This window comes from Haliotis cracherodii, unplaced genomic scaffold (assembly GCF_022045235.1).
Source record: "Haliotis cracherodii isolate W230 unplaced genomic scaffold, xgHalCrac1.p SCAF_3, whole genome shotgun sequence".
NCBI classification, from domain to species: Eukaryota; Metazoa; Mollusca; class Gastropoda; order Lepetellida; family Haliotidae; genus Haliotis; species Haliotis cracherodii.
This window is the reverse complement of record NW_027266286.1, coordinates 63,730,306-63,752,422: the sequence shown is the minus strand read 5'-3', so window position 1 is coordinate 63,752,422 and position 22,117 is coordinate 63,730,306. Positions and strand designations below refer to the sequence as shown.

The 22,117-nt window shown below is 40.5% G+C and overlaps 1 protein-coding gene across 1 annotated transcript; it reads left to right on the top strand.

Moving 5' to 3' along the window:
* Window positions 1-522: 522 nt before the first annotated feature.
* Window positions 523-20,152, top strand: LOC139474528 (myophilin-like). Its single transcript, XM_071257580.1, has 4 exons — window positions 523-677; window positions 17,364-17,518; window positions 18,480-18,714; window positions 19,115-20,152. The coding sequence occupies exons 1-4, from the start codon at window positions 624-626 to the stop codon at window positions 19,301-19,303; spliced, it is 633 nt and encodes a 210-aa protein (XP_071113681.1). The 5' UTR covers window positions 523-623; the 3' UTR covers window positions 19,304-20,152.
* The last annotated feature ends 1,965 nt before the right edge of the window (window positions 20,153-22,117 follow it).

The following is a 22,117-nucleotide window of genomic DNA, read 5'->3' as shown; positions in this document are numbered from 1 at the left end:
CGTTCTTTTCAAGTTCTCTCACACACACAACATTTGTGGTTACCTATTTCCGCATTCCTTCACTATGAGAGCCACGGAAGAAGGAAACCACGGAAGATAATTTCAGGGATTTCAGTGTAAGCAAATCTGACCGCGAAGTCTTAGCTCAGCATTTTGCTGTCTCAATACGGAAGTAGTCGGATGCAACATGGAAGTTTGCTAACTGGCCCGTTGAACCAAGTGCGCTCACAAGCCAGAACTCATAGACATAAACGCTTCAGGTTGTGCCAGAAATAGATTAAAGAGATGTTCTAATTTGAAGCCAGCTTTTTCTCGCTTGAGCATTTTACACAAAAGAATGTACTGTTTTGTGCCGTTCAGAGGACATAGTATGTGTTGAGGCTTACCAAACTTGGAGATGCTTTAGGGAAGTCGAGTCTCAGAGTTAGAAGGAATGGTGAATCACAACGCAGCCAATCAAATCATTTGAACGCGTCACGTGGTATGCAAATTACGGCACTCGTTTGACTGAGGTGTAATTTGATGCGGGAAATCGGTGGGAGATCTAAAGAAGCGACAGCATAGGATTCTGAGCTCTGTTAAAAGGTAGTCAGTCTTTTGCCTCAGCTGGATTTAAACAAACGATGGCGGGACTCCGAGCACCTAAGGCTGGCTCTGCCAGAGATACACAAATGAGAGTAAGTTCAATTTAACTTTTATAAAGTATAAAGTAACTTTAAAGCAAGCCTCCATATGTAATATTTCACGTTTTCGATTCCGGAAATCTGCAAGATAAGCATAACTATCAGATTTCTCGGATTCGCAGCTGTTTATACAAGACATGGCAGAATGAATCAATTTTGGTCGGGATTTTAATTATTTTCAAAATGCCACTGTTTCTTTGTAACATGCTTTAATTTGCACAGAGGCTCATGATAGAATGAATCTGCCGTGTTAGAAAGTTGGATAACATTATGTAGTTGGATTGGGAACTTGATTTTTCAAATTGGAGATAAAGTGTCTAGGGGTTTTTGAGTACGTTAGAGTAAGCATACCTTTGCAGCGTTTTATCTGTGATAATTAATCGCTAGAGATAAGGTTTTGATTCCGTTGAAAGTGTGGTTTTGTGGAAATGTTTTTAGTCGCTCTTTTTATCGATCGTAAAAGTGTCCGTATTACACACGGGTCTATACTGTGCTCAACAACACCTTTTGATGGATGTACCAATTTAAAACATAGCTGCATTGCATAATATGCATAATATGACCAGTGTCAAGATTTGGTAATCGCATGAACATTGCCGATTACAACGAGTTAGAGGAAGATAGCTCATGAGTGAAAACTGCTGATCATGCTGCTGATCAGGTTATTTTCCATTTGATAATATGTTTACGTTAACATTTTCGCAATGTCGGAATGCCTTTGAAGTTGAATGACGTCACGAGTCACGTGTCGCCACTGGTTACGAGTATATTTGGGCATGAACACATAGCCGTTGTGACACTGATTTACCGAGTGACGTCAATAAGTGTTTGTTTTTGCTGATCGACAAACCAAATGTATATATGGCAATGGTAAGCGCTCCACAACTGCGGTGTCGTCGTGGCCGTACTTAAACCCAATAAGTAATACAAAATATAATATCATATTTCCATTATTTCATTTCTAGCTTTGTAAGGTGAACTTCCACTACCTTCCTAACTAAAATTACACCTAACAAAATATGACGTACGTTGACGAGAGAGAGAGAGGGAGAAAAAGAGAGAGTGAGAGGGAGAAAGCGGGAGAAAGAGAGCGAGGGAGAGAGAGAGAGGGGAGAGAGCCCGAGGGAGAGAGAAAGAGAGAGGGAGAAAGCGGGAGAAAGAGAGCGAGGGAGAGAGAGGGGAGAGGGAGAGCGAGGGAGAGAAAGAGCGAGGGAGAAAAAGAGAGGGAGCGAGAAAGAGAGAGAGGGGAGGGAACGGGAGAGGGAGAGAGAAAGAGAGAGAGGGGAGAGAACGGGAGAGATAGAGAAAGAGAGAGGGGGAGAGAGAAGAGGAAACAATTTTACATGGTGTGACAGTAAAACAGACTGAGAGGTAGAGGAGAGACTAAGGGAGACAGGCATACATACGTACTGACAGACAAATACAGAAACAGTTAGATCTCCGATAGTGTAAAGTATCATTGGACAATATGAATTAAGGAAATGCATACACGCTTGGCAGCAGATTCGCATTCATTTTGGTATCCCCAGCTGTATTTGAAATCAAGCGACCAACCGCAAATCACCTGCCTCAATAACTGCCACGTTTACACGGCAAGGGCCGCTGCATCTGCACAGACCATGGACGCAGTGAATGCTTGGCCATCCAAAAATGCCGACTAGACTTTCTGTGTTGGGGCGATGTGCGAAACTAATCACTTGGAACTCTGCATTCAAATGCATTTAATGGACTCGAAACGTTTGAGTTTTAGTAATTATTTGGTTTGAAAGAAGATACTGTTTTTACACGGATGTTAAGGAGAAGGGTTAGAATTCCGTATCCGTGAAATGATAGAGCAGGCGATGAAGAGGGAATTTGGGTAATACTGCTCATCCTTATTATATTCGGTTTAGACCTGTGTTTGTATACCAAAATAATAATGCACAACATAAGAACTTCTGCAATCATACGGTTAGATAGAGTAGATAACTGTAGAATTAATACTAGTATAAAACGTCAAAGTCTGAAATTAACCAGTCATACCTTTGGTCGTAAAAGGCAAAAACTAATTACAATCAGTGATGGCACTGGATTTCTTTCGTTTTAGCTTAATTATGAACGCCGTAAAAGATGTATCGCTCAAAACGAATGTCCTATCAATATATATTTGTAACAAAAGACATTTTGCTTACTTTTAATTCTTAGTTTACTCTACTATATACACATAACTAAAACATAGAAACAACAACAAAAATCAAATATAAATTCAATATAACCACGAATGCATATAATCGCCTCTGTTCTTTGTCTACTCTGGTGTGTGCGTAATGTCCCATTCATACAGTGTGTGTCAGACAGTATCCTCATTCACGACAGCGCGGAGACGAATACAGCCAGTCTTTGCCTCGTCTTACCTCTTATCAGCACGACGCAGCCATGTTGTTCTAGCCAATTACGTTGCACGTACGTTAAGACACGTCTCGTGTATGCCACCCCATCAGTTAGGCTATGCACGACATGGATGAAAGGCATTTCTTGTATGCTTGCCACCGAGTGTTGTCACATAAAGAAATGTAAATTAAGCTGTTTCAGAAGAGGTTGTTAATGGTGTTTATTGTGAGGTCGATCATATCACGGCTCCTCTATTGGCGTGATGAACAGTTCTTTCTGCTGTTGCCGATACAATGCCTGTATGTTTTGCTGTAATTATATGAGTAGTGAAGATGTTATGACATGTTTTCGATACACTGTTGTCGTTTTGATTGTTCTTATCGTGTTGGTTTATTTGCATATGCGGGTGCAAATTATATGCAGATGCAATATTAATAGAACAATTTTAAAGATAACTCTCCGGTAGATATGAATCTGATTCATTCCCACCTAATGCAGCAGCTGTAAAAAATTGATATACCTTTACTCCATGAATGAAAAACATATAACTAACAGTGCACAAGATTGCTGATAAAACAATATAAATGTTCTGATTTGCGCATTATATATTTACATAGGAAATTAATATCCAAATCACGCTACTACATTATGGTAATGTATATTTATATACATAAATAATATCGTTTTATAATATGTTATGTGATGTAAATATGTGACGTATATTTTCCCTTCAGTACCGTGAAAGAGATTAGGACGTGTCCGCGTGTAAAGGATGTCCCTCTATGCACACCCGTGTTCTGACCAGGATATGAGATGAGGTGTGAAACACGTTTAGTATATTTGGCGAGTCCCGTTAAAACTTTCTCCATATAGAGATGTTCAAGGCAGTAACATGATACACGCAGGATTGCCAGGGTGCGCTGGGTGATCGTGATAACCCGCACGAGAGAGAGAGATATATGATACGTGTATATCTATGCGCCTCCAACAAACCTCAAACGCCCACCAACGGCGCTCTGTGGTTGTAAAAATTAATAAAAATGGTAGTCATGGTGACTGCAAGTCTCAAAGCCGTTTACAAGATTCCCTCAGCCTCCTTTATGGCAATCAAGATGCGCACGTACGTCTTCAGATGTTTTATAATCAAAATACGTTAGGTCGTTAATTAAAACCGTTCATAGTTAAAAAAGAAACCTATTCAAAGTAAACTAAATGACATCATTGCTCATTTTTTAACCATCGGTAATTGCATAAAACATGACAAACACATAGGAGTTTCTGAAAATGGTTTAATAAGAAACACCTTTAGGCAGATCCTTACAGGTCCGCACAACACGTAAACATATGTGTTAAACTGCAGCCATTGTAGTTTGCTGTGTCTGCATCCTCAAAAGGAGCTTTGCTGAGGCAAGGTGAATTGAAATGGCATATCAGCATCTCACGTAACCTTGGAAGAGGCCCAAGTAAGAAAGAAATGGTTAAGTTTCGCAACCTCCTCGAGTATTTTAAGTGTAGCGACTGCATTCCGTTAACTGGGAGCACCAGGTAACTCTCTGGAACCTGATCCGGTTTGTGGGAGAACAAAACCTAGAACATGTTTAAAATTCTTACATTCTCGTTTGGCAAAGGGCCATGTTGTTAAAGTTCCATTTCAAGGTGAACTGGTTTTGATCTTAGTCGAAACTGTTGACAGGGAGATAGGATCTCGTGAGGATGAACAGATGATTGTTTGAACCGGCAGCTGCCAACACAAGTTTTGACCCAAGCACATTTTTTCGGAAAAGAGTTGCTTTATACCCGTGAAAAACGTTTATATTCTTATAATTGACGACGTCTCAAATTACTTAGCTTTGTCACGTACATACATTAGCATTCTAGTAAATTCCTGTAACTGTTGGCCATTGTTGCCATTTTACACATTTTGGCCGGTAGCCGTTATACTTCCTCACTAAAATTACCCAATTTCAAATAATTCCACTATCCCACTTTCCAAAGGCATTTGCAATATTTCTTTGGTATATTTACATGAACTTGCGACATTATAGTGTGACTTCATCATTACAGTTCTATTTGGTGTATTGACAGTAACCATCTTGGATTATGTATCAAGATTTTCAAATGTATTCCCCTGAACATGTTTAAGACGCTGTAGCGTAGTTAGGTGTACACGCACAGCTATAATCCTGAGAACAAAGTCGCAATGATATAATTTGACTTCCAGGAAATATATATCTCCACAAAATGCATGTCAGATGTCTATGTGCATGTTTACAATATTTTTATACAACGTTTTTAATTCATGAAATTTGATATTCCGATGTACTTTGAAGGATGGCTCGCAGCAGAGCCAACAGCTGCTGTTGGGCCGACAGGCGGCTGGGCTTATCATAGGCAGCAACTCCCGCTGTCTTTGCACATTAACAAACACGCTCCTAAAATAGACTGTAAATTCTATGTTGGAATCACTCTGCAGCCTAGACAAGGTCGCCAGCAGTGATTTATATTCCAGACTTGTTGTTGGTGCGCAGTTTCTCCGATAAAAAGAATCAAGAGTTTGTTGCAAAGGAAAATACTGTCAGAAAAATAACACTAAGATTCTTTAACGTGAAGCGTTATCAGGAATTTATGAACTTAGATGAGTGTAATTATATATTTTTATTATCACAGATTCCTAAATATTTAGTTCCATAACAATAGTCCTGTTTGAGATAAAATATTGAACTAAAAGAAATTGAATAATAGCCCCTCCAACTTGCGTATTGGTCCGTCAAGCGATATATGTCGTGAAACATACAGATATGAATACTTCATAAAATGTTTCGTCGGTAACTGAGTGAATGTACGCATGCTGTCCGTGAAAATGGGTTTCACGTCGCTTCCAAGATTATCGCACTTGTATAGCGTACACTCAGCGTGTGAGTGTGTGTGTGTGTGTGTGTGTGTGTCAGCTTGTGCCGATTTATAGTGCTACCTCGCTGACATACCATGCCGCAGTATAACACGAATACCCCACTCAGACACAGACACGTTTAAGGTTATTGCGCTTATATAGGGACGTGCACGCTCGTGTGTGTGTGTGTGGCTGTTTCTACGAATCCGAACTAATGCCGAGATAGTAGTCCACTTAAGACACAGTATACTGACTCCGAGCCGACCAGTCCTTGTTTTAGCCCCTTGATCCCGAGCGCCAGGCAGGGTAACAACAAGTACCAACTTTAACGTGTTTTGCGATGACGCGGCCGGAGATCGACACCCACGCCCTTCCGCTCTACACGCCATTTGGTCTCTGGTAACAACAAGTACCATCTTTTAACGTCTTTTGGTATGACGCGCCCGGGGATCGAACCCGGGAACTTCCGCTCTCGGGGCCACGGAGGCGGTCCTATAAAAATGTTAGCTTTCCATTGTGTACATACGAAGGGGTTATAATTTCTTCGCATAGAGAATATACAACGCGATATAACTTTCATAAGATTAAATTGTACCAATGTACAGAAAATCGATGCAAACGTTATAATGTAAAAACTAGAACGAGTCGTTGAATTCGGAATTACCGCCCTGTAATATCACAAACATTTAACGCCATCTCGGCTGAAAAAGGTGACCGAGGTTGTAAACATTTAAATTTTGGTGAAGCCTGTACGGCTATGGCACTGTCAGTACACGGATAACAATGACGGTGAATCACGTTTTCGAACAGCGGATCCTTACAGAATAAGGTGCACAACTCTGCTTATCGAGTTCCGCCGTCTTTGACAAGATGACCAAATGTGGCGTCTATGCTATGGTTGGATGCTTCTTTGGATAGGAAACTTACTCATCTTACATGAGAGGATGAAGGCCATCGAAGCTGTTGTTTATCTTGGTGTATTTATACGTGTGGTACGGGTTAAGTATGCTCAACCCAACTTGATCTCATAATGATGACAGTGTTTATATAAACGGAGGTTGTGTGCCAAAGTAAGATGGCGTGGATCAACAATATTTCAAAATAACATTCCAGGCATGTTTCTCATAACATTATCAAGAAAGTATTAAGATGTAACTGCCTTAACCCATCTGTTGATGTCATTATTTGTGTTAACATTGCAAAGATTACTGTTAAAAACATATCGAAAAGAAACATTTGTTTTGAGCACTGATATTGGTAGACATGTGTATGATTAGAATAGGGCAATTGCCGAAGTCAGTATAATGAAGTGAGTATATGAGATCAATGTAACCGTTTTGGTTTCCAATCAGAAGGAAACATTTGATGACAGATTAAAAGAATATGATATAATTACAGGACCTCACATCATACAAAGTGTAGGCGTTCTCACGAACATCATGGCCACATAAGATGCAATTTATATATTACAAAAAAATTCCATTAGGAACATATAACAGACATATACACACAATCAGTTTTCATTTGGCAAACTGCAACCGCTTAAAAAAATAGAACTCAATTTGATCTCTACAATATACTGACAAAACTTCATCCTTCTCTAGAAAGAATTTCTCTTCAGATTCTTCCTAACTGTTCCTTTCCCGTGTTCAAAGAACGCCAGGCGCTCAGTAGATCCAGGAAGACACGAAGCTGTTTACTCAGCTAGTTGTTAATACCTGCAGATCCACAGTTTCAAGCTCATGTTCCAAAACAAGCCGCGTTCCTTGCTTACCCTTGCCGCCAGTCCTGCCCTTGTAGAACGTGAGGGGGCGGTTGAAGGATGAGGAAACGGCGGAGTTTGTGTGAGATAGATTCAAAGCTGTTCCTGGACCACCCTAAATGTCATTTGGAAAAGATATGGTTTGTGCTAGTTGTTGATATATAGTGCATGGAGAAACCTGTAGCAGCTTCATGAGATTTATCTTTCCTCAAGGTTTTCGGGGCAATCTGGCATAGATTTGTTTCCAGCCGCACTAATTGACATGCATAACCAGATTGCTGACTACCAATTAGGATTTAGGGTTGAAAAGATCCTTGCGAAGGGCCATATTCCAAAACGTATTTCTGATGGGGCAAGTTGGTATAATGTATGTAACGCGGACAGGCGATGGCGTTTCTTAGAAGTCATCTTCTGGTATTTCCAGTAGAATAAGTCTTGTCAGTCTACAAATGGCCTACTCCTTATTGTAGTACAGCGGCTGGCCTCCATGAAGGCAACTACTGTGTAGCCGGTTCACCACATAAGTTACAGAAGGATAGTAATTTACCTAAAATACCACCGCATGGCATAAAAGAGTAACTCATGCATGTCCAAATAGGCATTTTGTACCACGAACACTGACTATGCAAGGCATTGACACTGCCAAATGACTGACTCAAACGGAATACATGATAGTGTAAAGTTGGTATAATGTATGTAACGCGGACAGGCGATGGCGTTCCTTAGAAGTCATCTTCTGGTATTTCCAGTAGAATAAGTCTTGTCAGTCTACAAATGGCCTACTCCTTATTGTAGTACAGCGGCTGGCCTCCATGAAGGCAACTACTGTGTAGCCGGTTCACCACATAAGTTACAGAAGGATAGTAATTTACCTAAAATACCACCGCATGGCATAAAAGAGTAACTCATGCATGTCCAAATAGGCATTTTGTACCACGAACACTGACTATGCAAGGCATTGACACTGCCAAATGACTGACTCAAACGGAATACATGATAGTGTAAAGTATGGAATGGAGTTTGGATTGGAATGGAATAAGAATAAGACAGAAGGAACATACCCTAATTGCAAGCAAGTCTTAAATCGAATAAGCCGAGAAACAGTTTATAAACAGCTGCCAAAACTCCAAGCTCCATGCACAAATCCTTCCAACGAAGGCATTGTGTTGTATAGTCCTTCCAGCTCATAGACCAGGCAACACTGAACAGTTACTTCCATATTCAACCAGTAGTGCCATAAGTAGTCTGTGTCCTGGACCCTAGAGAGTAAATTACAAGAGTCCAGAGCAAGTCTAGAATTATTTGGCAAGTCTAGACTGCCCCAACTCTAGGAAGTTCTGAAATTAAGGATTTTTCTGGGCTCCATTTGGATTAAAAAAAATAATTATTTTGCAGATATGTGTTTTTGAAAAAGGTAACTTTATTTCCGGGACTAAACGACAGTCTATGTCATCAGCACATAATGTTCCGAATACATTTTCCCTACGCTCATTTCAATTATAGGTAATGTCATCCACACTTTATTTTTTAATATTAAGGGAAAAAGCGTCGGAGTTATATTATTTTACATTACACAGATAAACTATTGTATTGAATATAAATTCATCATATGGGTTGATGAAAGGTCAGACGAGAAGCAACTACGTGACGCATCCCAGGCATCAGGAACTTTTCGGTGTCTTCACCGATATCCCCCTATCATGTAGCGAACTCCAATCCAAATAACGCCGTGTTTCCATGGTAACTGGATAGATACTGACCTCTTTCTGGCAATTAAAAGCAACCTTGAACTAACTCACCTTTGAAGAAGGCATCAAGACTATAAAGATAACAGCGTTACTCACACACAACCTACCATCTAATACAAAGAAGACAGTTTACCTCCTACTGAAAACTTGAGGTAACGCTTATATTGACGACTAGTGTATATAACAGGAACTGTACTTCAATCTGATGTTACAATTCAGCACCTTTCTGTGACCGTTAACCTAAAAGGCTAACATGCTCAAAAAGGTACTGAAATGTAGTGATTCATTCACAAATTGATACTATTTCCCTGAATACTTTTCAGTGTTCAAGTCAAATGATACCTTTAAAATTGATTTTGAAAACTGACTCTATGACTCATTTATTTGGATGAAACTTTGTTGAGACTGTTGTTTATGGTTGATCGCAAACACACTTGGACAACATGTTAGCAACATGTAATGAAAGATATGAAGCCGGTGGCTAAACCATATTAATTACATTTCCTTTAATGTTAAAGTGATAAGAGTGCCCAATGCCTCATAAATGTACAGTCAACTCAGTGCTTATCAAGAAAATATCACAAACTTAAAACAATTTATCAAAGAAGATGCAGTAAACTCTGTTTCTCGCAGACGGCCGATACTTTTTGCATACGACGTAAGTTAGACTAACATTTAGTATCTTAAATCTAATATTACACAATATCCTTCTTGACTCTAAAAATATTTTTAAAAATTCCCTACGCTGATTAGTGCCAGCTTGAGCTGTATAGACTTGCTTTTGTATGCATTTCTAGATTATTATTTTTTCATAAAATAAATATATTCCACGGTCATGGTGCAGGACTAGATGTAAGTGAATACATGGCTTTTGGTGGAGATTTCTTATAAGTATGGAAAGGGTTTTGCCGATTTAGCAGGAGTAGGGGTATTATTACACATGTAATCATATCATCACTGAGTAAATGACGTCAGTTTATCGCGGTGTTGAAGAGTATTACACGTCTACACATCATGTGTTCCTAATTTCATATGTACACATACGTATTGCTGTGTATCTGTAATACTGTTACTTGATGTGTCTGGATGTCCATGCCCCGCTGTCTCGAAAGTACGTATATCTCGCAGTTACGACACGCTCGACACTTCGAGATAACGGTTGGTTGTTGGTTGGTTTGTTGGTTAACGCCGAACTCAGCAATATTCCAGCTACATGACGGCGGTCTGTAAATAATCGAGTCAGGACCAGACAATCAAGTGATTGACATCATGAGCATCGACCATCGCAAACGGGATCGATGACACGCATCAACCAAGTCAGCGAGCCTGACCACCCGATCCCGCTAGTCGCCTTTTACGACAAGCATAGTCACCATTTACGGCAAGCATTGGTTGCAGAAAACCTATTCTACCCCGGAATCTTCACGGGTCTCGAGATAACGGGGTTCGTCAGTATATTACTGCATGTCAGCGATTTGTGGAAAGGAAGTACAAAGTGTACGTTTGTGAGTTGGATTGTTGCTTAACGCCGCACTCAGCAATATTACAGCTATATGACGGAGGTCTGTACATAATCGAGTTTGGACCAGACAATCCAGTGATTGACATCATGAACATTGATCTACGCCAATGGGATACGATAACATGCGTCAACCAACTCAGAAAGCCTGACCACCCGATCCCGGTAGTCGCCTCTTACGACATGCATAGTCGCCTTTTACGGCGAGGATGGGTTGCTGAAGACTTTGTCAAGTTATGTAATATTTACTTTATTGTCAAATCCACGTATAATAGACATATAAACACAAAGTGCATATGCTATAATTTGTTGTAGCGTCAACTCGCCTTTTACGGCAAGCATGGGTTGCTGAAGACCTATTCGACCCCGGATCTTCACGGGTCGCGTTGCAATGTGTTGTAAATATATCATGAAAAGCTGTATCACTAATTTTGTCTCAGGATACCTCCCGGCAGTCGGTCTACAAATTCAAACCCTCAATGAAAGACCCCCTTCGTTTTTCATAAGTACCCGGAGAAGTTACCATTAGTCGGATTCCATGCTTGCATGCATCGGGCCTTTTGACCATCCGCAAGGGGTCAGTTCTACGTCCATTCTCACTAATGAGGCTTGAAAATTCCTTGTAGACAGCAGGTATTTCCATGAACCCAGAATGTGTGGAGGTAATGGCTTGAGACTGGAAAGTGATAAACAGATTGCTGATTAGCAGCATGTCACTTAGATTAGGGCGATGTATCACGCTAGGCGTGTGATGGGCAGAGGGGGAATTCGTGTCTGGTAAAAGCGTCACTATCATCCCTAGCCGGACCAACACCGGATATTTATTAAAGTTCCTTTATAAAATGTTAGCAAAGACCTTCGGGTCTATTCAATCGTGTGTACAAAGATATAGCAACTATATCACCGCCTCCGCAAAACCAATACATCAAGTGAGATCTGAATATTGCAGCGGAATGTAGTGAACAGTTCAAAGCCTTTATAGCACAACAGCTGTGTAAACCTGTTCTAGACCTATTACATACAGTGATGGTAATCGAATCATCGTCCATCTTCACGTACTAACCACAAGATGTGCCACTGTAAATTACTCCAAAGTGTCTTCGGGTTTTAACGTTATTCAGTTATGACATATCACCAGGCACCAAGATGGACTTCAATCATTTTACCCTTGGGAGGAATCGGGCATTGGCATTAGGGTACCTCACGGTCCATGGCCACCGTGATACATGCTGCTACCTAGAATTACAAGGTGGAATACGTCCAGGGTCAGCCACTACTGCTTAGTGGTAAGCTCCTGTTGCAGCAAGGTCTGCCACTCCACTACATTGGTCTGCTGATAGTCCACCGCCTTGACTGTGAAATTTATTTATGTGGAATTTATTTATATAGAGAGATGTTTTTATTTACTAATTGCAAGGGAAGTCCAGATCAAAATAAACCAAGACTAGTTTCCTTGATTCTACATATGTAAACAACAGAAGAAGAAGAAAAAAATACAATTATTTTTATGAAATGTTTTCATAGACGAATTGTTAATCTAATCGGTTGACGTTCTGATATCAAATGTTGGAGGTGTTTGTGTTGATGAATGGATTTAAGCGCTTTAAGCGATTTATGTTGTCTTTCCCAGACCATAGAGAATAAATGAAAAAGTGAATCCAATTCAAGTAAAAAAATATTTGACAAGTCTTGATTGCCCGAAATTAAGTATTCTTCTTGGCTATTGTTTTATTTTTATTTTGTTGACATAATTGTAAATGATATCACATTATTCCTGAGACTAAATGTTAGTCTCTCTTCGAGAACTGGCAAACAACTGAGAAACCAGCTTCCACAGGTTGGTGCCTCAGTCCATGGGTTCTCTACCTTTGTCTTTCATTTGACAAATATATTCTTGCAGTATCGTTGCTCGTACTCAACATTAACTGTCAGAAGTAGCCACTGCTAAGCTTTAAACAGAACCGGTACCATGTTAATTCTAACAACCTTAACGTAACTGTATTGTCTCGATAGTGTGTATGGGTTAGGATAATGTAACACTGATGTTGCATGGAGGAATCGTACATCGGACTCTACTCTAAGCAGAGATTTCTTATGACTATGGAAAGGGTGCTGTCGCTTTTATTTACCTGTAGTAACTGTAGTACCTGTCACTGTCTTATCCCGAACATAGGCATAATCTCGAACTACGGATGTTTCGACATATCGTAGAAAATCACGATAGGTGTTGTTTTGTAGAACGTAGACATGCAATGCTTGATAGGAACATGGCCATTGTCGCGATGAAGAGAATAATGTTTTCGGGAATGATGTTGATATTTGCGCAACATTCAAGCATGTGCATAAATGGGATCAAACATATAGAAGTAAGTCTTTTCCATACGCATAATAAAAGAAACCTTTTCGACTTAAGTCGATATGGTTAAAATCGTCGTATACATAATACATAGGCTGTGTAAATGTAGGTAATGTTATCACCATAAACATGTAACAATAAGCAGAACTGGTACGCGGTTGATGAATCACTCTGTTTCAGATGAACACTTCATGCATTGGCTGCGAAAGCCTTTCTCTATCGTAGCAGATCTCTGCTCGCATATCCATTGAAAATCAGTTTCCAGATCCTTACTTCAATATTAATTCGATCTTACACCGCACTATGACATCCGGCATCATGCTATTGCTACTGCGTAAATGAATCAAGATGCAGCATTGGGGTAGTGCGTGGATCTGGAACACAGTTTAGAAATATCTTCTCTTTCGTATCTTCGTTATTTGTGTTTGATCCGTACCATTCTTATTTATTTTGTAACTTGTTCTTCAGCGCAACTACCTCTAACCGCCATCTCTCGGCTTTATATTATTATTCTGAACTCTGCATTTGTGTACATTGTTAAGTTGCTGAGAGCTAAATTCTAACGAAAGGAAACACCATCGTCGCTGGCAGCTACACAGCTCTGATAAGCCAAATGCAAAAATAAACACATTTGTATTCTGACAATTTCGCCCTGGCGGTTTGCTAATACTCTGACACCATAGACGTCTTTTCGTCAATTTCGGCTTCATCCCAACCACTTTAGAACATATTTTATCCATCATCCTCTTTACGGCACTTGACTAGACTCTAACTAACGGCTCTCCTGCTTAATATGGGAAGGAATGTTTGATCGCATTGAGGATTCTTTGCCTTACCTACAGACCAAAGCGTTCTTTCTTTAAAGTGTCTGTAGGAAAGGGATAATTGCAACGATGGTTCCGACTCGCCAATTTTCCTGCAGTACCTCGTTCACGATAAATCTAAGGTTTATTGTACCACGTGATAGAGTAATGACTTCACTCTGGTGTAGAGCGCTACCTATCGTCAAAGGAAAGCGGCTTCACCACAGGAGGCGCTGATAGCAATGAAGGATATATCAGTAGTTTTGCAATTTTAGATAAGAAAACTGAAATTAAAACTGCTTATTGATAATAATTATCGAAAACAGATGTATCGTCACAATTCATCAGGAAAATAGATTGTGTAATAGATAAGCCGCATGGTCATGATGATAATAACTGATGATAACAGTTTTTATTTGTTGGGCGTAGTATGGCGTAAAGAGGGTAATCAGATGTTATGAAAGTGTATCAGATCATAATCCTGTTTCATAATCCTGGTTTCATCGCTATTTGATAGTACTTCATTAACATATGCTTCGGATATAGTCGGAATCTAACAATGGACTCTGAGGTTTCTTATGAATAGGGAAATGGTCTTGTCGTTTTTTATCCCCTCGGCATAAAATGCGGAGGGGGTGTAGTCATCATAGTCCATATTCCGTTTCCGGAGCATAACTTGAAAAACCCTTGAAGTTTTTTCATCTAAACTAAGTTCATTTTATAATCAGGGGCTGAAGTAGTGCCTTTTACTATTAAGGCATTTAAAAATAATTATGTTTTTCAATTTCCATGGCAAAACGTTGAACTTTGTCTCTGTTAATGGTGTTGTGTTTGTCCGTGCCGTATTTCTAAAATTAATAGGTATACTTTTATGAAACTTTGCACACAAACAGCAGGTTGTCATCTGGTGCCTTTTGCTACTTAGGGACTTGGACTTAGACTTAGGGATGTGTTTTTTTAGAGCATGTTTTCAAAATCACCGGTTTTCACCGGCTTACGCACACACAATGACCACACTGTAAACCGGTGCTTTCAATTCTTGACATCATTTCAACTATTTGTTCACCTCTGTCTCTTTATGTTTTCATAATGACCCGTGAAGATCTGGGGTAGAATAGGTCTTCAGCAACCCACTTGCCGTAAAAGGTGACTATGCTTGTCGTAAGAGGCGACTAACGGGATCGGGTGGTCAGGCTCCCTGACCTGATTGATGCATGTCATCGATCTCAATTTCGTGGAACGATGCTCATGATATCAATCACTGGATTGTCTGGTCCAGACTTAATTATTTACAGACCGCCGTCATATAGCTGGAATACGGCGTTAAACAACAAACCAACCAACCAACCAACCAACCTTTTCGGGCCAGGGGGGCATACTTATCCACGCTCAATCTTGAATATGACAACATTGAGTGCGGCGTTAAACAACAAACCAACCAACCCCAGTTCCCAATCCCAGTGTGTTTTGTCATCTTCTGTATATATATTTGTACAGACTATTCCTGATATTGCTTGTCTTTGACTTGGTTCCTTGTGCCGCTTTGAAGACTGTTTCAAGTACCACTACCTTTAAGCTTACAGTGTTAACAAAGATTGACGCAGGTTATATATGTTTATCATAAAAGCCACGCCCTTTGGTGCTGGCAAACGAGGATTCACAATCAGGTCTTCCTGGGGTTCAACTCATGCTCATATCCTTCAGCAGGCACGACTAAGGGACGCAACTCTGCACAGCTAATAGTGTCGCCTCACTCTTAATCAGCCTCCTCTGAGTTGTTGACAGACATGAACTATTTTGTGAGCGTGTTGCAGAGTGATATGATTTTAACATCTATATCAAATAGAATATTGACTCAATCATATTCAGTCAATATTTGCTATTAATATTTTTTCATCATAAAAAACGTATATTTGAAGAACACAAGGCCAACAAATTACAATCTGTGTATAGCCAATGCTCATTTGTGAGGGAGTTTGATTTAACGCCTCTTTAACAGTCTTCCTGTTACTTGATTCGGGAGGAAATCCCGATACAGGTCTTAGACGGTTACCACTTAGACGGTTACTTAGACGGTGAAACCCACCAGCATGAGTATGGCGCTGACAAACCTAGAAACATAATCAGGGCGAACAGTGATTCGAACCCACGATCATAGGTTCCTGGCGTGCCCAAGGGACGCAACTCAGCTCAGCGAATTGAGGTGCCTTCGACGATTGGGCCACCTGTGCCCCCAAGCCTTATAAGGCATACATACATGAAAGATAAATATTATGACAGCATTCTGAATGCATGGTATAAGTGTACCCTGTAAAGGACCAACATATAGGACTCTGCAAACGATTTCGATGGTGAAACGTTTCTCCTAACGTGTTTGCCATAATCACCATAGTGTAATGTATGTGTCCTTCAGACATGGTAAGGAGGATTCTCATATGGGTTATCGTCTTCTTACTCCCGGAAATTCCGACGTGTAGAAAGTTTCTTATCGGGCAGGTTTGTCGATGACCTGAAGGTTACAAATGTTTATCACATTTATCACACGTGATCCTCGTGCAACCTCTCAGACTACTCACAGAAATCAAGCATGGACAAACAAACTCAGAGGCAACCAATACGATACAACGTATAAGAAAAACCCAACAGAAACATGAAAGAGATCATATATCAGTTTGGTTTCCCTCTCGCAGCTGTGATTATATCTCCACAACCGTTTATGGGGGCACGGGTGGCCCAGTCGTCTAAGGCGCCGCGATTCGCTGTGCAGAGTTGCGTCCCTTGGGCACGCCAGGAACCTATGATCTTGGGTTCGAATCCCGGTTTGTCAGCACAGTACCCGTGCTCGTGGGTTCCACCGAAGTGGTAAACGTCTGATACCGGCTGTCCTCCCACATTAAGCTGACACTCCGCGATATAACTAGAACTCTGTTAAAAGTGGCGTTGAACCCAATTTATTCATTCACTCACTCACTCACTCACTCACTCACTCACAACCGTATACAACAAAGGCCTCCTTCACCGCGACCAGGGAGCTTTACAGGCCCATTCGTTTGGTTGTTGTTTTTTAACTGAACGTCAAAAACAACCATCATCGTTGCAGTGGTAGGGACACTTCTGCCCTCTTTTTACAACAGAGACCATCGCCGGGGTTTCAGAGATATATATATTTATAGTCGATCATTCTACACATTTGAATACATATAGATCATTAAATTTTGTTTTTCTGTTTTAGATTGACTCCTCATTCGACCCAGTTGAAGCCAGAAAATGTTTGGAATGGATCAGAGAAATGACAGGCGAAAATTTCAACACAGATGTCGGCCCCGAGAAATACAAAGTGGTAGAGAACTTCTGGAAAGTTCTTCGCGATGGGATCTTACTCTGCAAGTATGTAAATACATGATGTATAATTATGTGTTTACACGATAGTACATTATAATAATAAAAGCGATATTTCCATTTATAAAAGAACTCCATACCAAAAACAGAGCCCATTGTCCAATTCCGACTATATCATGAGCATGTGTTAATGAATCCCCTCACTAATCGCTGAAGAATTCCAACGGTACCACAAAGTCAAAGTCAATCACACATTATGTATATGACCGACATAGATTATCAACATATTTTAAAACCGCAGAAATCATACGTACAAAATGAAAAAGCCCGAGCATAAACCAAATTACGGGATATTCTGGACAAGGTAATCCATAATTAACAATCTTAACTCTCAATTACAAAATCAGGTACATGTATGTAAGATTAACTCTGCAGTAGGGAAGTGAGTTAATAGCGATTCTGCATTAGGTATTATAAAAAGGTATTAATACAAATTTGTACCGATTACCCCTAATGTCAATATTTCTATTCTTGTGGTCAGTTCCTCTTGGCAAGTAGGTGCATCTTAAATGTAATCCCTTTTCGGGCCGACCCGTGAAGATTCCGGAGTAGAATAGGTCTTCAGCAACCCATACTTGCCATAAAAGGCGACTATGCTTGTCGTAAAAGGCGACTAACGGGATCGGGTGGTCAGGCTCGCTGACTTGGTTGATGCATGTCATCTATCCCAATTGCGTGTATCGATGCTCATGATATCAATCACTAGATTGTCTGGTCCAGACTCGATTATTTATAGACCTCCGTCATATAGCTGGAATATTGCTGAGTGCGGCGTTAAACAACAATCGGGCCAGGGGGGCATACTTATCCACGCTCAATCTTGAATATGACAACATTGGTTGTATGAGCATATTTCGTTATTCCAAGTTATATAAATTTAAAGCGGTCGACATGTATGTGAGTTATAAATATTCATTCAATCATTAACCAATTTCTTGATTTCTTCCAGGGTATTGAATGTAGCCGTGCCTGATCATCTTAAGTGCAACTTCAACTCACCAACGTTCAGACCTACAGGGAATCCACAGTTTCAATCTGCAAGAGAAAGGGAAAGAATTGAACTTTTTAATAGAAAACTGGAGGAATTCGGAGTCTCCCCAGACAACTGTTTCTTAGTGGACTGCCTTTACGAGAGAACCAACCTGTGGCAGGTGGCTGCAAGTATCAGGGCATTAGGAACAGAGGTAGACAATTTATTTTGTCGTGTGTGGAACAGGGGGTTAGGTTAAGGACGTATTGTACTCGATTAGCTTTTTCTTTTAATAAAAAAAAACATTAATCAAATTTCAATGGGCCATTATCATGGACCACAAGCCTTTCAGTACCAGGAACGAAAAATCCGATTTCGAAAATTCATCAAATGGAACCGCTCGTAAAACGGCAAAACAATAATGTACATCGTTGCTTGGATACAAGGAAGAAGTGAAACTTTTTTTTATGGAAAACAATTTCTTGATTAACGTTTTGATCTACATCAGGAGAAGATTTCTTCATTATTTCTTGTTCCTTCACCACGAGCAGAATTTAGGATTCTTCATTTCATACATAATCTGTGTGTTTCATGAAATTATTTTGCTGTTTCAGTACGAGTCCCGTCCATCGTTCACCGGCATGCGCTGGTGGCCCCGCAAGGCTGAGGCGAATCCCAGAGTTTTCTCACAAGACGTTCTCAACGCTGGAAATACCATCATCAATCTTCAGTACGGCTCCAACAAGGGTGCCTCCGCCGCAGGCCTGAACTTTGGAAAGAAGAGGATGATCATGAAGGAATGACGACACGGACATCTCATTTGGCGTAGATTTCAGTTATTTCGATTTAGGTGTTTTTCTTTTTACAAAGTGATCTGTTCGTTTAAATGTTGCTCCGGAGTCTGTGGACAGCTTGCAAGCATAATGATAAGGTCATGATGAATATATTGAAATACGTGGCCATGAAAAATCGTTTTCTATGGGGGCTAAACCTTTTGACAAACCTTTTCATCAATTTACTGATTGTCGGTAGTGTCCAAAAAAATTATCAAGTTTACATTGTTTCGTAGGATCGTAAACTCGTACAATAATGGCGTCAATTATGACGTCATCGAGGAATAAAGTTTCCTTTTGCCTCGGAGACTGAGCAACTCAGTATGAGGAACTGGTTTCGGTTATTATGGAGCATAGGCCTTTGGTGTCTATGCGCAGAGAGTAGGCCGTAATGCCTGACGTGAGACATGGATATGGTGTTCTAATGAGCACGGCAGCAGAGGACAAAATCTACATGAAGCGCAAACCGTCACTGCCGACATACAAGACCTTCATTTTATACGATTATTATAATAAACATTACCTGGTGTAGATTTTCCTTTTTAATAAGTTCGTTTCCTTATTCCGTCCATCTCACTGCCCCACTTTGCACAGAAACCTTGATTGTTGGCCGAAAACGAGGCTACTTTCGGAATTCCTTGACAACACTGCCAGTCCTATAGTTATAGAAGTGACGTCATCAGCACTTTTTGAAACGTCATGAACAACTCTACCTGCAATCCCAGTTACTGCCTTTGTGTTGCTCACAAGCGGCCTCTTGTACACTTGTCAATATTATTTTGTAATAAATGAAAGTTTATTTATACTTCATGAAAAACATATCTGCTTTATTCTTTTTCACGTGCTCACAGCTTTCGCAACAAACAGCTGCATTATACAATTTTAGAACAAACAATAGAAACTATCCTTGACATTCCGTATTAAACGTAGCAAAAATGACAGCATCTATGTAACTTATAAAACACGGCATCTCTCAACATCATTAAGACAAGATGCAAATATCAAGATCATTTCTTCATCTGCAAACGTTGCTTTGTCTAGCCTGGAGGGTAGAGACCTCGATCGGAACATACTTACTCTAGTGCATGTAATAAAACCGTCCGCAGGTCTGCAGGTCAGAAACGTGTTGTCAGCAGACATCTTTCCAGAGTTCCTAGCCCACTGGGGGGCACGGGTGGCCCAGTCGTCTAAGGCGCCATGATTCGCTGTGCAGAGTTGCGTTCCTTGGGCACGCAAGAAACCTATGATTGTGGGTTCGAATCCCGGTTCGCCCCGATTATGTTTCTAGTTTTGTCAGCACCATACCCGTGCTAGTGGGTTTCACCGAAGTGGTAAACGTCTGAGACCTGCATCACTTCGGGCTTTCCACCCACATTAAGCTGACACGCCGTGATATAACTGGAATACTGTTAAAAGCAGCGTTAAACCTAACTCACTCACTCACTCACTCCTAGCCCATTGCTGAGTCTGACACTAGAAGTTGTAGGGCGGTAGAGTAGCCTAGTGGTTCCCGGGTTCGATTCCCCACATGGGTACAATGTGAGAAGCCCATTTCTGGTATCCCCCGCCTTGATATTGTTCAAAGCGGCATAAGACCAAACTCACTCACTCACCATAAGTTTTAACTAGTATCACAAGGAGTACATTGTGAATTGTAGCAGTATCACAAGTGGTACATTATAAGTCGTAGCAGTATCACAAGTGGTACATTATAGGTTGTAGCAGTATCACAAGTGGTACATCATAAGTTGTAGCAGTATCACAAGGGGTACATTATAAGCTGTAGCAGTATCACAAGTGGTACATTATGAGTTGCAGCTGTATCACAAGGGGTACATTATAAGCTGTAGCAGTATCACAGGGGGTACATTATGAGTTGCAGCAGTATCACAAGGAGTACATTATGAGTTGTAGCTGTATCACAAGGAGTACATTATGAGTTGCAGCAGTATCACAAGGGGTACATTATAAGTTGTAGCAGTATCACAAGTGGTACATTATGAGTTGCAGCAGTATCACAAGTGGTACATTATAAGCTGTAGCAGTATCACAGGGGGTACATTATGAGTTGCAGCAGTATCACAAGGGGTACATTATGACTTGAAGCAGTATCACAAGGGGTACATTATAAGTTGTAGCAGTATCACAAGTGGTACATTATGAGTTGCAGCAGTATCACAAGGGGTACATTATGAGTTGCAGCAGTATCACAAGGGGTACATTATGAGTTGCAGCAGTATCACAATGGGTGCATTATGAGTTGTAGCAGTATCACAAGGGGTACATTATGACTTGAAGCAGTATCACAAGGGGTACATTATGAGTTGTAGCAGTATCAGAAGTGGTACATTATAGGCTGTAGCAGTATCACAAGTGGTACATTATGACTTGAAGCAGTATCACAAGGGGTACAATATGAGTTGTAGCAGTATCACAAGGGGTGCATTATAAGTTGCAGCAGTATCACAAGGGGTACTATATGAGTTGTAGCAGTATCACAAGTGGTACATTATGAGTTGCAGCAGTATCACAAGGGGTACAATATGAGTTGTAGCAGTATCACAAGGGGTGCATTATAAGCTGCAGCAGTATCACAAGGGGTACATTATGAGTTGTAGCAGTATCACAAGTGGTACATTATGAGTTGTAGCAGTATCACAAGGGGTACAATATGAGTTGTAGCAGTATCACAAGGGGTGCATTATGAGTTGTAGCAGTATCACAAGGGGTACAATATGAGTTGTAGCAGTATCACAAGGGGCACATTATGAGTTGAAGCAGTAT

Excerpts from the sequence above, each read along its gene's own strand:
- LOC139474528 (XM_071257580.1), top strand. The coding sequence starts at position 624 with ATGGCGGGACTCCGAGCACCTAAGGCTGGCTCTGCCAGAGATACACAA. Across the intron at positions 17,519-18,479 it reads GATGGGATCTTACTCTGCAA|GGTATTGAATGTAGCCGTGC; the intron begins GTATGTAAATAC and ends GATTTCTTCCAG. Across the intron at positions 18,715-19,114 it reads TCAGGGCATTAGGAACAGAG|TACGAGTCCCGTCCATCGTT; the intron begins GTAGACAATTTA and ends TTGCTGTTTCAG.